At 37.1% G+C, this 16239-nt stretch overlaps 3 protein-coding genes across 3 annotated transcripts; 1 reads left to right on the top strand and 2 right to left on the bottom strand.

Moving 5' to 3' along the window:
• On the bottom strand, positions 1-1279 carry LOC125775512 (uncharacterized). Its single transcript, XM_049446172.1, has 2 exons — positions 576-1279; positions 1-522 (listed from the first exon to the last, which is right to left on the bottom strand). Exons 1-2 carry the CDS (start codon positions 747-749, stop codon positions 1-3), a joined length of 696 nt encoding a protein of 231 aa, XP_049302129.1. The 5' UTR covers positions 750-1279.
• A 437-nt stretch (positions 1280-1716) lies between these two features.
• LOC125775476 (histone deacetylase complex subunit SAP130-B-like) lies at positions 1717-2785 on the top strand. Its single transcript, XM_049446128.1, has 3 exons — positions 1717-1916; positions 1979-2158; positions 2223-2785. Exons 1-3 carry the CDS (start codon positions 1773-1775, stop codon positions 2700-2702), a joined length of 804 nt encoding a protein of 267 aa, XP_049302085.1. The 5' UTR covers positions 1717-1772; the 3' UTR covers positions 2703-2785.
• A 185-nt stretch (positions 2786-2970) lies between these two features.
• LOC125775442 (putative nuclease HARBI1) lies at positions 2971-4203 on the bottom strand. Its single transcript, XM_049446075.1, has 3 exons — positions 3766-4203; positions 3563-3710; positions 2971-3483 (listed from the first exon to the last, which is right to left on the bottom strand). The coding sequence occupies exons 1-3, from the start codon at positions 4071-4073 to the stop codon at positions 2992-2994; spliced, it is 948 nt and encodes a 315-aa protein (XP_049302032.1). The 5' UTR covers positions 4074-4203; the 3' UTR covers positions 2971-2991.
• Between the last annotated feature and the right edge of the window lie 12036 nt (positions 4204-16239).

The raw sequence follows: 16239 nt of genomic DNA on the forward strand, positions 1-16239 counted from the left end.
TTATTTATGGATTTTTCTCTTTAAAATATCAAGCTCATGAGTTTTAATCTCCAACTCTAAAGCTTTTATTTTCATATCTGCAGCATGTGCCTCTTCTTTTATTTGGAGAGATCTCTGCTTTAGCGCAAGTAGTTTCTCAATATTTTTATTTATTTGCGCTTGCGTTACTTCATATGCGCGTAAATTGCATTTTAAAAGAGAAAGCTTTTCACTTTCGACAGTGGGCTTCGCTTTACATGATTTTGTCGCACTGCGACTGGTGGATGGAGTCGGATCTTCTTCTTCCTCGCTATCTATAATCATTTCTACCAACTCATTTAATCCTTCTTCGGGCTCTACATTTCCAAAAGATTTTACTACGGTCAACCCTTCTACAGCAACATCTATCCCCGTAGCTTGGAGGAGTTGCTCTTCTGCTGCAGTTAATAGCTTTTCCTCGTACGGACCACCACCAGTCCTTTGTTTTGAGGCTTTGTTGAAAGAAATTTTCTTTTTTATGTTGTGCTTCTGGTCAGCAAATACCTATTTTTGTATATTATTATTATTTTAATCATCTATTATTTTATTTATCTTACTTTTCGCCAAGATTTAGCATCTTTCATCGGTGGCCCGGCAGCGTTCAGTTTTAAAGTCAACGCCTCCCATAGCTTATTTGCTGCAACTTTGCCTTGCCCACAATTAGGCAAAATATTTTTTGCCAAGTCCTGATGCTGTAGCATAAAGTCACTCATCAAATTTTTTTGACGCATATTTATTTTGTTTACATTGGTCCTTCAATTATTAGTTATAATTATATCACATGTTAAATAAACTAAATAAATGAAAAATTACTTACATTTTGCCCCTCTGACTATTTTTAGCGGATATATTCAAATTTTTTGTTCAATTTGTGCTATAACGTTTCTCAAATAGCTAACGAATGAAATTTCGATTCTTTCGTACAAACAAGAACTCGTTATCGAATGAGAAAATTTCAAATTTCGAAAGTGCCTATTCGATAGCGACTACAACGATCCGAAAACAAAAAATATTCTTAAATTTCGCTCGTTAACGTGTGCCGCGATTCGGGCCCAGGTTATTTCTTTAAACTTCCTTATAAAAAGTAATTTCAATAATAACTTCAGTTTATGAACCACTGTTTCTTCAAACACATACATATGACCAAATGAATCTTATGAGAGCGCAATGTAAATAATTACCCAACAACCCTTCTACCACCCGCCAATCGTAGAATTTCCAACGACTCAGCTGGTTGCTCTGTCACACCGCAGGGATGCCAGGCTCGATATACTGTAGTAATTATAAAAATTGTCTTCAATATATTTGAAATTTTCTTAAAATAACTCAAATTCAAAATCGAATGCTTTTATTTACAAATATATAAACTAGTTTTATTAGTTTGATTTCAATTTTGATATTTTTTACTATGAAAAATTATAATTGAAAACTTACAGCCCTATTCTGAAAAAACCTCTCAACTGAGTTGAGAGGAAATATTTGAGAGATTTCTTGTGAGGCATAATTTGTGAGGCTATTCTAGCTCAAACCTCATAAGAAAAAAGCTTAAAAAAGTCACCACGTGAGGTAAAAAGCTTTTAGCTGTCAAACAGCTGTTTTAAGAAAAATAAGCAAACAAAAAAGTACACAACAATGGAAAATCAGCATATGTAAGTAATTTTGCAAATTTTAAATATATATATACAATAATTTTATATATTCCTAGGCGTACAAAAACGGAGAGAACAACTCAAGAGCAGCTGCAACATTACATAATGTTTTGCAAGCAGCATCCTGAGTTGCAACGCGGGAAGCTAACTCCGACCAACCCTCAAGGGCTGCAAATACTTTGGTCGGAGTTAGCAGACAATTTAAATGCCTTAAGAGGCCCAACTCGGTCGGCAGCCAAGTGGAAGGAGGTAAGTTAATAAATGCTTGTGTTTGTGTCACATTATTAAAATACATACATATATTTCCATAGTCATTAATGCATTGGAAACACCAGTTGCGATCGCGAGCGCGCAAACTGAAAACACATGCGCAAGCGACTGGTGGAGGCCCTCCGATAAGTGGAATGACTCCATTCGAGGAGCAAGCCATAACAACATTTGGGGCAGCAGCGGTAGATGGATTGCCGGGTGTTGCGACTTTGGGTCATCAGGTAATATTTTAATTTAATATTTTTAATTACATGAGGCAATAATTGGTCCCTTTTATACTTACAGGTTTTGCCGTTGTATATAAATACACTTGAAGCTCCAGCTTCCTCGCCAACACCAACAGTCGCATCGCCTGCTCCAGCACCCTCACTAGCAGTCGCATCGCCTGTTCCAGCATCTTCACTAGCAGTCACATCGCCTGCTCCAGCTTTTCCTGCTTTATCAAACAATTTTTCTTCCTCGCCATCACCTCATTTTTCTTCTTCACCATCACCTCCATCTTCTTCCTTATCTCCTCCCATATTATCTTCTTCTATGCCGTCGCCTTCTTATATCCCTCCCGAAAAATTGACTGCAGCGAAGATGCTTGGAACAGTGCTGAAAAAAATGGAGGACAGAGAAAAGCGAGAGGAGGAGGCCATTGCTCTACAAAGGCAAATTGTAGAGCAAAATGCGCAGATGACAGGGGTGCTGACTCAAATGACACAGGCACTAACCTCGCTGTCAGAGGTTATGGCTAAGTTGTCCCAAAAATTGGATAAATAATAATAAAAATGTAAAAAATGAAATAGAAATGTAAAAAATTAAATAAAAATGTAAAAAATGAAATAGAAATGTAAAAAATGAAATAGAAATGTAAAAAATGAAATAAAAATGAAAAAAAATTAAATAAAATAAAATTAATTATTTAAACATATGTAGATGTCTTTTTATTCATTCTTAGAGGAAGTAAAATGTACAGAGACAGTAAGTAACTTACATATATGTATATATATTTATGTATATATATTTATGGTACATAACGCCACTGGAAATATATACATACATATGTATATTATAAAGACATAATGTAACGTTCTCTTACTCTAGCACCCTCCCTAAAATTGGGGTTTTCGAAAACAATTTCGGTGTCTTGTGATTCTTCTAAAACTTCTTCGAAGCCAAGGTCTGCAGCCACACCATGCTTCAGTAATATGTTGTGAAGAATTGTACACGCGTAAATAATCAAAGACGCTTTTTCAGGGCTGTAATGAAGGCACCGGAATCGTGACTTCAAAACACCAAAGGCCCTCTCAATGGTATTACGTGCTTTGGCGTGCAACTTATTGTAACGCACTTCCCTTGCGTTTGAAAGTTCAGCGACTGGCGTTAACAGCCATGGCTCCAATGGATATCCTTGGTCGCCTAACAACCACGAATCACTTTGCGTGTTATAGGTATTTGTGAGGTGCATACGTGTTGGGGATGTGGTCCAAATACCAGAATCATGGCAAGACCCGGGATATCTCGCGTTGACAGCGGTGAACAGAAGTCGATGATCACAAACCTGCCAAAAATACAAATATATACATATGTATTAATAGAAAGATTGGTAAATAGTTTGTATAATATAGAACATTACGTACTGCTTCTACATTAAGGCTGTAAAATCCTTTCCGGTTCATAAAAAGTGAGAGAGGAGTAGTGGCGTCTGTAGTTGAGGGTGAAACAATCCCAATATGGGTACAATCGATTGCGCCGATTGTGCCCTTGATCCCAAATTTCGTGTAAAAACTGTAAGAAAAAATTTATTTATTTATTTATATTTATTTTTATTTATTTATCTTACCCCTTTTTTGCATCTGACACATCCTGCGCGCTTGAAGGGAAATAAATTTCACTTCCCTTAACATCAACAATTAGTTTTGAAATAAAGTGCAGAGCTCTTGATACTGAGGATTGGCTCATAGAGAGCATATAATTATTACCAACGCATTTTTGATACGAGCCATGCCCGTAAAAATATAAACTCGTCAGGAAACGCAGATCAAAAGGAATACTTGACTTCTGCACATCATGCGGCTCCAATTCACTTATCAGCAATTTACACAGCGATTTTGGGAATCGAAATGTGTTAATAAATGCAGTGTCTTGCATAGTAAAGGGATCGCTTTTGTCTCGCAAACCATTTAAAATTTTTCTCCTACCCCCGATTCCTCCTCCTCAACAATTGCCGCATATACAAATAATAATTCCTCCATTCTAATAACACTCAATTCTCAATATTTTAAAAAATTTAAAATATGCAAAACAAAACTGTTGAGAATACCAAAAGTCACACTTGTACACATACACATTGTGTGTGTGTGGAAAGGGAATGAACAATGAAGATCACAGAGAGAGGCAAAGCTCTCTCTTCTCTTTGTTCTCTCCCTCTCTGCCTAAGAACATTTTTGCTTCATTTTTGTATGCACATGCGTGCCCTTCTTACTTACTTGCAGACAATGAGAGCGTGCGGTTGTGTTAAAGAAATAAATAATTAAAACGACAATTAAAGTGTTTTTCATTTTACTATTTTGGCAAATACGGCTGGTGTGTTTCTTGGAGTTGATATAAAACATTGATTATATAAATTCCATAGGTTATGGGCCCAGTCACAATTTGCAGCTAAGTGCTATAGTGAAATGCTTTGAATATTAAATTAAATAATTAAAGTGAAATAAAAAAAAAAAAAAAATTGAAACAATTAAAACTTAAATCAAGTCTAAACAAAATAATTATTATTGAAATTTGTGCTTATAAGTGAACAACGTACATATACATATTTGTATAACAACGCACCAAATTGGAGCACTTTTTTTCTTTCAGTTTCTATGCGAGTGTTAAGCAGACTAGCAACACAAATTCTAAGAAGCGCATAACAGTCAAAAAAGAAGAACAGTTATTCTCGGAAGATGGAAAAAGGAAAGAGAAACATAACACCCTTTAACGGGGAAAAGTATTCTATATGGAAATTTAGAGTCAGGGCTTTGTTAGAGGAAAACGAGTTGTTAAAAGTGATTGATGAGGAACCAAGTGATAAGGAAAGTGATGAAGTGAAGCGAGCAGAAAGAAATGCAAAGAGTCTTGTAATTGAATATTTGAGTGACTCTTTTTTAGTTTTTGCCAACAATGGGAACTCGGCTAGGGAGATTTTTGAAAATTTGGACACTATTTACGAGCGTAAAAGCCTGGCATCTCAGCTTTCATTACGCAAACAACTATTGTCTTTAAAATTGAAGGGTGATACTCCGCTATTAAACCACTTTCGTTTATTTGATGATTTGGTTACTGAGTTAGTTGCGGCGGGAGCCAAGATAGATGAAATGGACAAAGTGTCTCATTTGCTTCTAACACTTCCAACTAGCTATGATGGGGTAATAACAGCGATAGAAACTCTCTCTGAGAGCAATTTAACATTAGGCTTTGTAAAGACTCGGCTTCTCGATCACGAAATAAAACTAAAAGGAGTTAGCAAGGACACAAGTGCAAAAGTTTTGCAGGCTATAGGCAATCGAGAGTCTAGGGATAGCACATACAAAAACAAGATAACAAAATTTGTGAAGAAACAATTTCAGAATAAAGCAAAGCTTAGGCTGAAGTGTTTTCATTGCGGCAAATTAGGTCATATAAAGAAAGACTGTTTCTTCCTAAAAAGGCAGGCAGGTGGCAACCAGAATGTTCATGTCCAGAGTAATGTTAGAGAGAGACAGGCTCAGATGGCAACAGCAACGCAGCCAGAACGCTCGTTTGCATTTATGATGAACGTAACGGTTAGTGAGAAACAGACTCAGAAGGCAGCAACGCAGCTGGACTGTGCTTTCGCATTTATGATGAAATTAGCTAATTCCAGTGAAAAGACAGATGGCGTAGATTTTATATTAGATTCAGGGGCGTCAGATCATATAGTAAATGACATAACTGTATTTTCCGAGTATGAGAATATAAATCCAAGTGTGGCGATTGAGATTGCAAAGCGTGGAGAATTTGTGTATGCTACTGCAAAGGACAAGTTAGTCTTAACAGTTCTGGGGAAAACATTACATTACAAAATGTACTGTATTGCAAGGAAATCCCGCACAATTTACTATCCGTGAAGAAGATGCTAGATGCTGGAATGTCCGTCGAATTTAATCCCGATGGTATAAAAATAATCAAAAATGGTAACTTGGCATTTGAAGGGGTATGTAAGTATAATGTACCGATTATGAAATTTTATTTAAATAGTAAAGTATATACATCCAAAATTTTAAATGATGCTGAATATCGCTTGTGGCATGAAAGGTTAGGCCATATCAGTGTAGGAAAATTCTTAGAAATTAAACGGAATACAGTAGAACTCCAATTATCCGAATTAATGGGGACCGGGACCTATTCGGATAATCAAATATTCGGATAATCGGATTTTTTTTTTTAAATTGCCATTTAGAAATAAAAATCATAGTTTTTTAAACATCTCCGTCAATGTAAGCTGTTTTGCGGTCTTCAACCGTTTTCGGGCAGCCAGGTCACGCATTCGCTTGACGGTGAGCAGTTGCAAGTGGTCACACTCGGGCTGACGCTCCATCCACTTCAAAGCAGTCTCGAGGCCGGCAAATGCTTCACTAGCTGATGGTCCAGCGTCTACTTCAACATCAGCAGAAAGTTCTTCTTCCACTTCCACTTCAACATCTTCTCGCACACTTACAACAATTTCATCGTCATTGAGAATTTGAAAACCAGGGTCAGACGTGTCACAAGCCATCCACTCTCCTACATTGTGATTCGGATAATCGGCGATTCGGATAGTCGGAGTTCGGATAATTGGAGTTCTACTGTAGCTTGTTTTAAGATGTTGAACTTATAAAAAACGTACAGCTAAATAGAAATGAAATATGTGAGGCGTGTATTAACGGAAAGCAATCTAGGCTAAAATTCGAAAAATCTAAAAACAAAGAAAATATTGACCGCCCATTGTTCGTAGTTCATTCTGACGTGTGTGGTCCGATTACGCCCTCAACTATTGATAATAAAAACTACTATGTAGTATTTATTGATCAGTTCACACATTACTGTGTGACATATTTAATAACTTATAAATCAGACGTGTTTTTTGTATTCAAAGACATTGTGGCGAAAAGTGAGGCTCATTTCAACTTAAAAATGGTAAATCTATATATTGATAATGGTAGGGAATACCTCTCTAATGAAATGCGTGAATTTTGTGTAGAAAAAGGTATCAGCTATCATTTAACGATTCCTCATACCCCACAATTGAATGGTGTTGCAGAACGGCTGATTAGAACAATCACCGAAAAAGCTCGTTCTATGATTAACTGTACCAAACTTAATAAAAGTTTTTGGGGTGAAGCTGTTTTGACAGCAACTTATTTAGTTAATAGGTCCCCAAGTAGAGCTTTGGAAAATATAAGAAAAACACCATATGAGATGTGGCATAAAAAGAAGCCAATATTAAAATATTTAAAAAATTTTGGATCAACTGTATACGCACTAAATAAAGTGCGTAAGCGAAAATTTGATGAGAAATCTATCAAGACTATACTCGTTGGGTATGAGCCAAATGGCTATAAATTGTGGAATGAAGAATCGAGAAAATTTATGATAGCTAGAGATGTAGTGGTGGACAAAAAAAATATAAAATCTATGACCTTAAATGAAAATGACTCTGTGGTAAAACATAGTGATGTTAGCAGAAGTCATGATTCTCCAATTGAAGAGAATGAAGAGTCAAATTTTCCATCACAGGAAATGAATGAATCAATGGATTCAAAGTCTGGTGAAAACTCAAATGAAAATTCCACTTGTCTCGAGAATACCGATCCAGTAGTTGAAACTGGTGATAATATACAAGAAAATGAAAATCAACAAGTCAGACGCAGTGAGAGAAATAAAGATAAACCAAAATTATCATATAGATTTTTAGAAAAATGTCTTATGAATACCCAATATATGAGGAAATTAAATTTCGCGATGACAGAACCTTGTGGGAGGAAGCCATTCAAGATGAACTAAATTCTCATTTTGTAAATAATACATGGTGCTTAGTGCAAAGGCCTATGGATAAAAACCAGTGTTTAAAAAACTGCAGTCGAAGTAGCAGAAGTCGCTATACTTTTGCTTTTCACTGCTTCGACTGCGAGCAACTTCTTAAAATGAACAGTTGCTTCTGCTTTTACTTCTGAAGAAAACAGAAGTCGCAGTCGAAGCAAAAGCAGAAAACGATCGCCGACGAAAAGCGAATCAGCAGCAGCAGACGCCGTGTAAAAAGTTTTGATTTTGCTTTGCTGCTGCTTTCGCTAAGCAACGCAAGTCGAAGCAGCAGCAACTGCTCGATTTCTGCAAGTCGCCAGCAGCAGCAGTCGCCGTTTGAAAATTTCGATTCTGCAAGTCGCGTCTACTGTCAAGACTACTGTCGCGTCTGAATTTTTCTACGTATACTGTATGATTCTTGTTTTTGTGCGTCAGTGTTACATTATAAAAATAAAGTACATGTTCGAAATAACATTTTTTCAAAAAATTAATATTTAGTTTAATATTGTTAATTTACAGAAAAATTATGCAAATCGGGTTGGGAATGAGCGAAGTCTTAAATTTAATAAACTTATACAAGCATAAATCAAAATATTATTGCGCATTTTAAATTTATTATTTCAATTGGTATATAAATTTTATGCCACAATTATTATATAGTAGTCTAAAAATATGAATTCTTATTTTTTCCAGAAGTACATTTGTAAAAAAGGATCTTTCTCCTTTTCTTATTATCTTATTTTTCCCAGAAATACATTTGTAAAAAAAAGGATCTTTATCCTTTGTTATTATTTTCTTTTTCCCAGAAATACATTTGTAAACAAAAGGATCTTAATCCTTTCTTTATTTTCCACATAAAAGATTTAAGCTACCTGCCTCTCATTTACGTATATATGTATACCGACGAAAGTTTTATTTCTGACGGCTACAACATCTCGAACCTACCTACCCTACGCCTTTGCGCTAATGATTCTATCATGATAGCAAATGCCCACATACAGATTTGGCAATGGTAATAGGAATTCGAGATGCCCCGTTAATTGTTTAACTATGGCGCAAAGTGATATTTGGATGTATTTCGAGAATAATGTTGATGAAGGCATAGCTGAATGTAAAACATGTAAAAATAAACTAAAAAATAATAGACTTTCAAATTGGAGCAAGGGATCCAAACGGAAGTCAGTAGTGCATTCGACGTCTACTCAAAGATTGACAATCTTCAACTTCCTTTCCAAAGAATCGACGCAGACGTTCTCACATTTTGGAAAGGAAAGCAGTGCACAGACCAGGAGCTATATGCACTAAGTAATGTTTCTGTACCACCAACTCAGGTACATATGTATATACAAATGTTTTAATAAATTAATGTTTACAGTTTCATAAATACAAATTTTTTCTAACAGGTGACGATTGAACGAGCATTTTCGACGTTAAGACTTGTACTTACTGATTAGCGAAATCGACTAAGTCAGGAAGTACTAGAGAATATATTTCTGGTCAAATTAAATCCAAGCTTTCTGGACTTAGCGATTGATAACTTATCTCTTTTTCAAAATGACGAGGATTTTGAAAGTTTATTTTGAATAATATTGTATTTTATGAAAAAAGTGAATTAAAAAAAAAAAACAAATTGTTAAACTGTTTAATTTATTAGAATACAGGGGGAGCAACAAACAGCATAAGCAGCAAAGTAAATCTCGACAGCAGTCTCGACTGCGAAATGCAGCGACTTGCAGAATCGAAAGCAGCAGTAAAGCAAAATCAAAAATTTTCAAACGGCGACTGCTGCTGCTGGCGACTTGTAGAAGTCGAGCAGTTGCTACTGCTTCGACTTGCGTTGCTTAGCGAAAGCAGCAGCAAAGCAAAATCAAAACTTTTTACACGGCGTCTGCTGCTGCTGATTCGCTTTTCGTCGGCGATCGTTTTCTGCTTTTGCTTCGACTGCGACTTCTGTTTTCTTCAGAAGCAAAAGCAGAAGCAAAATCACATGAAATGAAACTTGCTGCAGTTTTTAAAACACTGATAAAAACATACTAGATTGCAAGTGGGTTTTTAGTTGGAAGCAAGATGAAAATGGTAATTTACTAAAATATAAGGCAAGACTGGTAGCAAGGGGCTTCACCCAAGAATATATGATGGATTATGATGAGACCTTTGCACCTGTTGCACGAATTTCTAGTTTCAGATTTCTTTTAGCATTTTCTAATCAATATAATTTACTGATCCATCATATGGATGTAAAAACAGCGTTTTTATATGGAACTTTAAAGGATGAAATTTATATGAAGGTTCCAAAAGGTTTAAACCAGTATGATGGAAATAAAGTATGTAAACTAAATAAAGCTATTTATGGCCTTAAGCAAGCTGCACGATGCTGGTTTGAGGTTTTTGAAAGTGCACTTAAAAATTTTGGTTTTCAGAATCTAGAAGTAGACCGATGTATATATATTTTAAGTAAGGGAGATATAAGTAAAAATATATATATACTATTATATGTTGACGATGTGGTAATTGCCACCAGTAGTTCCGAAAGTATGTCTAAATTTAAAACTTATCTTTCAAGTACGTTTCAAATGACTGACTTATGTTAAATACGACATTTCCTTGGAATAAAAATTGATCGAAAAGATGATCAAATTTGTCTCAGTCAATCTGCATATCGTCACCTGAAATGCAAATTAACGTAACAACATTTTCAGAAATTCACAGTGGCATGAATGAAACACGGAATAAAATGGAACATGAGTGAAACAAAATATTAATATTGGTTAAAACTGGTTTATATATGACCGCAGAACCAGAAAATGTTGAACATATTTAATATTATGTATATAATTTGAAGTAGTGAAGCGTAATCAATAAGACACTCAATTTCGAATTTTTTGATGATACGTTATTTTGCATTTCAGGTGACGATATATTAAAAATGTTTTAAAGAAATTCAAAATGGAAGATTGTAATCCAGTTAGTACCCCTCTTCCAAGTAAACTAAATTATGAGGACTTGCAAGCTGAAGAACCGTGTGAGGCACCATGTAGGAATTTAATTGGCTGTTTAATGTATATAATGTTGTGCACACGTCCGGACTTGAGTACATCAATAAGTATCTTAAGCCGGTACACTAATAATAATAATAAAGAATTATGGCAATGTCTTAAACGAGTTTTAAGATGCCTAAAAGGAACTGTTGACTTAAAGTTATCGTTCAAAAGGAATCTTAAAGTGAATAATATTCTTATAGGGTATGTCGATTCTGATTGGGCTGGAAATGAAACTGATAGGAGAAGTACTACAGGATATATATTTAAAATGTTTGGAAATTGTTCAATTTCCTGGAGTACTATGAAACAAAAATCAGTAGCTGCTTCATCTACCGAAGCCGAATATATGGCCTTATTTGAAGGTGTTAGAGAAGCATTATGGCTAAAGTCATTAATAAATGAAATTAAGTTAAAATTAAATGGCCCAATAGATATTTTTGAAGACAACAAAGGTTGTATTAGTATAGCCAATAATCCTACTTGCCACAAGAGAACTAAGCACATAGATATTAAATATCATTTTACCAGGGAACAAATTGAAAACAAACTAATCTGCGTCAAGTATATTTCCACAGATTTCTAATTGGCAGATATTCTAACGAAGCCACTACCAACAGCTAGATTCACTGCACTGCGAGACCAACTGGGACTAACTGGACCTTCAGCCTGAACATAATTCACCTTTAAAACCAAGTCAAACTGGATCTCTTGGCATATACATATATATATATCAGAGGCCTGCACGATTAAGGTAGGCATCGTACGATTACGTTACTAAGTAACACTTCTGACGATTACCACGATGCGAAGGTAACATTGCGCATCGGCATCGCGGCATCGTGGTATCGTACGATTACTATCTGGTATCGTCAATGGCAAATGAAACGCTATAGTCTTACATGATGTTAATTCGTTGCTGGCTCGACAACGACTGAACGATAGAGCAGAGCCGCTCAAAATAATGCGCAATTTATTTACCAACGCATACAATCACACATTTGATATCTGCTAGCGTATGATTGTGTGCGCGCGCTTGCTTAGTACACTGAGTGAAATCGTGCTATTTGGTTATTTTGTTATTAAAAATTTAGAAAAAAATAAAAAATTATGGTTTTTGATTAAAAAAGCAATTAAGAACAACAATAATTTTAAGTTAATTTTTTTAACTTTCCATGATTTTTTCCATATCGACGTCAAGATCGTAAGTTTTGATTCTCATTAAGTCCTCTATATGCTTATTCGAAACTGAATTCCTGTATTTCGAGTGTATTTTTGACGCTGGCAGAATTAGCGTCATAGCGTACATGCTTCGACTGCATTTGCTTGCCTATACTCCGAGTATAGGCATGAAAAATTTTGAGCGGCTCTGCGATAGAGCGTAAGCGTACGTGTGAAGTTAGTTTCCACAATTGTTCTAAGAAATGCCGACCACTGGTAACATGTTAGTAATCGGCGATGCCCGCGATGCCGATACCCTCGATGCCGATGCCCACGATGCCAAAGTACCGTTACGTAGCGTGTACTCGCCGCATCGGCATCGCCGCTTGCTAACATGTTACTTTTTTAATTACTCGTGCAGGACTCTGATATATATATATATATATTTAACAATAATCAAACTAAAATAATTTCTAGTCTAACCATTGCTGTTTATATAAACGAATCTTGTTAATTTATTTTTTTTTTTATTGATCTGATTGGGTTTTACTGGGTTTCCCCAATTCTTTGCAGCAAATGCTGGATCAAAAAAGAAGGAGTCCCCAGAGAAGAAAAATAATACAATCATTTGAATATGCACGCACTCGTCTGAAAATTATGTATCTTTTGTTATTCCTTAATTTTGTATCAGTGTAACTTTTAAGGTGGCGTGTTGAGAATACCAAAAGTCACACTTGTACACATACACATTGTGTGTGTGTGGAAAGGGAATGAACAATGAAGATCACAGAGAGAGGCAAAGCTCTCTCTTCTCTTTGTTCTCTCCCTCTCTGCCTAAGAACATTTTTGTTTCATTTTTGTATGCACATGCGTGCCCTTCTTACTTACTTGCAGACAACGAGAGCGTGCGGTTGTGTTAAAGAAATAAATAATTAAAACGACAATTAAAGTGTTTTTCATTTTAGTATTTTGGCAAATAGGGCTGGTGTGTTTCTTGGAGTTGATATAAAACATTGATTATATAAATTCCATAAAAACAAACACAGATGTTTTGTATTATGATGCCTGCTTTCACACGTCACAGATATTTGTGAGAATAGTGCGCATTTGAGCTCTTGAATTTTCGCCAGAATAAGGTAACCCTCACTACAGTGAGAAACATCATTGTAGTGAGGTTGGTGACTTTTGTGAGGGCATGAGAATAGGGCTGTTAGATGTGTACAAAACTACATATGCGTATTGAGAAATGGCAACATTGAATGAAAACGAGAACAAAACACTTACCGCTCGTGGCGAAGTGAGAAGATGTTTCTGTCCTCAGCGTTTGTATTCTATTTGTGTGCTTAGCCGCTCTCAATCAATAATGCCATACCGCGCAAATATATTTTTATTTTATGATTTCTTATATTTTTGAAAATATGTGCTCCCTTTCTATAGCGCATATTATTATTATAATACATTTTCAGAGGCAACTTAGATTTTTATAATTTAACAAAACAATTTCAGAAAAAAACCTCAATTCTTTGAATATTTTGATAAAACAACCAAACTGAAAATATCACAAATCATATATTTATATAAGCATTTTCATTAAATGGAACTGCAATATGTTTAAACACAATATATAAATATAATGGTCACAAGTATCTTTTCTTTTTTATATATGCAGATATGCATATGTACGTATAAAAGCCCACAACTTGAGAAAAGTTTGCCCAATTGTAACTAAAATGAATTTTTACAACTGGCATCACCACCATTAACTGATCTATCACATGTACAGTGGTGTGAACAAAATAGGAACAGCTATAGGTGTTGTGACGTTTGTTTCACTCACTGCCTGCTTCACTTACCACACTTGTTCGCTTTGTTCTATTTAAAATAAAACACCCAAACTCCGATTTTACCACTTTATTCGTGTAGCTTTGGATCGTATAAATTTAGCACTTATTTGGTACGTTTTCTCACCGATTAGTGATTATGTTATACAATATGTATAAATTAGTTTCCAATTGACTCTATTTCATCAACACAAGCACTACTATGATATAAGTAAGAGTTGGCTTCGAATGATGGATCGAGCTGGAGCGCTGCGTAGCGGTGGCGAAAAAGCGACGTAGATTCAGAGGCGGTTGAATCAGAACTGACAGGTGTAAAGCGGACCCTTTTTTAGTGGAGTGATGTGGTGTGTGTTTTAGTGTGTGGATCCTGCGCTCGCGCGTGTGGGTGGTGTTGATGTGAAGTGTGGTGATGTCGAGGTGAGTGTGGTGAGTGTGCGTGTTAATGATGGGTGTAGGTGTGGTGTGGGGCAGGCGACTAAGGCTCATTTAGCCATCCCGCCCCCCCTAGGCGAATATTTCAGCCTAGAATGCTTTGAAGCTGCTGGAGTGTGGCTACGACGCTGCTAAGGCCTGAGACGCGGCGTGGACGCGGTCGTGGTTGCTGGCGTCGTGTTGATGCCCCATTGTGTGGCCGTCGGGCACGGGATAATGATGGCCCACTTGTTCGACGGGGCCGCGCATCCCGGCTTACTGGAGGTCGTCGTATTGCGCCGCGGTTGCGGCCGGAAGGTTGTTGACGGGTGTCATTCCGAGTGATTCGGTGCAACATGGTGTGATGCGGCCGCATACAAATTTGGCAGAGATTGCCCGACGTACACTCGTGCCTTTGGTGGACAGGCGTCAGGCAATTCAGACAATGGCCGTGCGCCTGCACGACCAACTGGCGTTGTTGAGGTGGCAATCCCTTAAAGATGACGCATTGTGGCAGCCGGTGGGGTCGACGACATAGGGGACATCTACGGCGTGGTGGGTCGACGACAAGCGCGGGTGTTGACGGCAATGCGGCCGTTCCACTCCGAGGCACCGTTGGGGTGGTTGTTCGGGGCGCTGCAACTGGGGCAGCCGCTTGGCGTGGCACATTGACAGCCGAACGAGTGGTTGGTGCTGGCATGTCTGCATCCATATTGATCTGTTTGGAAGAGTGTTATTTCAATTAGAATTTGGTTGCATATAGGATATATGAGCATGGCTGCCACGTTATGCGGCATGAGTGGGTCGTTAGATTAATCGACTACATTTGTGTGGTATTTTAAATATATATATATGTGTATACGTATTTATATAAATTTTTATTTTATTTGTTTTTATATTCGGTTTATTTAGCAGTTTATCGGTTTTTTTGTTTCGCGGTTATCGGCGATCGGTAAGAAGCATAGTTTGACGAGCGGTCTTGTTAGCTTTCCGGATTGCGTACGGAGATCGACTACGCGAATATGACCGTCGGAGCGTGGATAAAGCTTCTCTATGCGGCCCAGCCGCCATTCGGTAGGTGGCAGGCAATCGTCGTGAATCAGGACACAATCTCCAACTTTTGGCGCATTTTCTGTATTTTTCCATCGGTACATCTTGTGGAGGTCCTTTATATAGTCCTCTTTCCATCGGCTACTGAAATTATGATGGAGAATTTTAATTCTTTCCCATCTATTTAATAAGGAAAGCGACTCCACGCCTGGCTCAGGTGAGGCCAGAATGGGTGCTCCTTTTAAGAAATGCCCTGGAGTTAGGGCTGCGAAGTCGGAGGGATCTTGTGATAGTACTGTGAGCGGCCGTGAGTTGAGAACGGCTTCAATTTTAGCTAATAATGTCGTGAATTCTTCATAATTATATTTATAGCTGCCGGCTAGCTTCTTGAAATGAGATTTGAAGCTCTTTACAGCTGATTCCCATAAACCACCCATATGAGGAGCGCTTGGAGGTATAAATTGCCAATTGATACCTTGAGGGGCGTACTTTTGTACGATATCAGGGGACACTTGTTTTAAGAAATCCACAAACTGTTTTTCTGTGGCTCGTTGGGCTCCTATGAATGTTTTGCCATTATCGCTCATGATTTTGGAGGGGAAGCCACGTCGAGCGACGAAACGAGCAAATGCCGCGAGAAAAGCCTCCGTCGTCAGATTAGTACACAGCTCAAGGTGTACTGCCTTTGTCGTGAAACATACAAAGACAGCCACATAGCCTTTCATGAGAGTGGGAGATCTTAGCATGGACGCC

This window comes from Bactrocera dorsalis, chromosome 1 (assembly GCF_023373825.1).
Source record: "Bactrocera dorsalis isolate Fly_Bdor chromosome 1, ASM2337382v1, whole genome shotgun sequence".
NCBI classification, from domain to species: Eukaryota; Metazoa; Arthropoda; class Insecta; order Diptera; family Tephritidae; genus Bactrocera; species Bactrocera dorsalis.

Coding starts and splice junctions, on each gene's coding strand:
- LOC125775512 (XM_049446172.1), bottom strand. CDS start 749: ATGCGTCAAAAAAATTTGATGAGTGACTTTATGCTACAGCATCAGGAC. Junction 523..575: donor ATGCTAAATCTTGGCGAAAA/GTAAGATAAATA, acceptor ATACAAAAATAG/GTATTTGCTGACCAGAAGCA.
- LOC125775476 (XM_049446128.1), top strand. CDS start 1,773: ATGTTTTGCAAGCAGCATCCTGAGTTGCAACGCGGGAAGCTAACTCCG. Junction 1,917..1,978: donor CGGCAGCCAAGTGGAAGGAG/GTAAGTTAATAA, acceptor ATATTTCCATAG/TCATTAATGCATTGGAAACA. Junction 2,159..2,222: donor TTGCGACTTTGGGTCATCAG/GTAATATTTTAA, acceptor TTATACTTACAG/GTTTTGCCGTTGTATATAAA.
- LOC125775442 (XM_049446075.1), bottom strand. CDS start 4,073: ATGCAAGACACTGCATTTATTAACACATTTCGATTCCCAAAATCGCTG. Junction 3,711..3,765: donor GTGTCAGATGCAAAAAAGGG/GTAAGATAAATA, acceptor TTTTTCTTACAG/TTTTTACACGAAATTTGGGA. Junction 3,484..3,562: donor ACAGCCTTAATGTAGAAGCA/GTACGTAATGTT, acceptor TATTTTTGGCAG/GTTTGTGATCATCGACTTCT.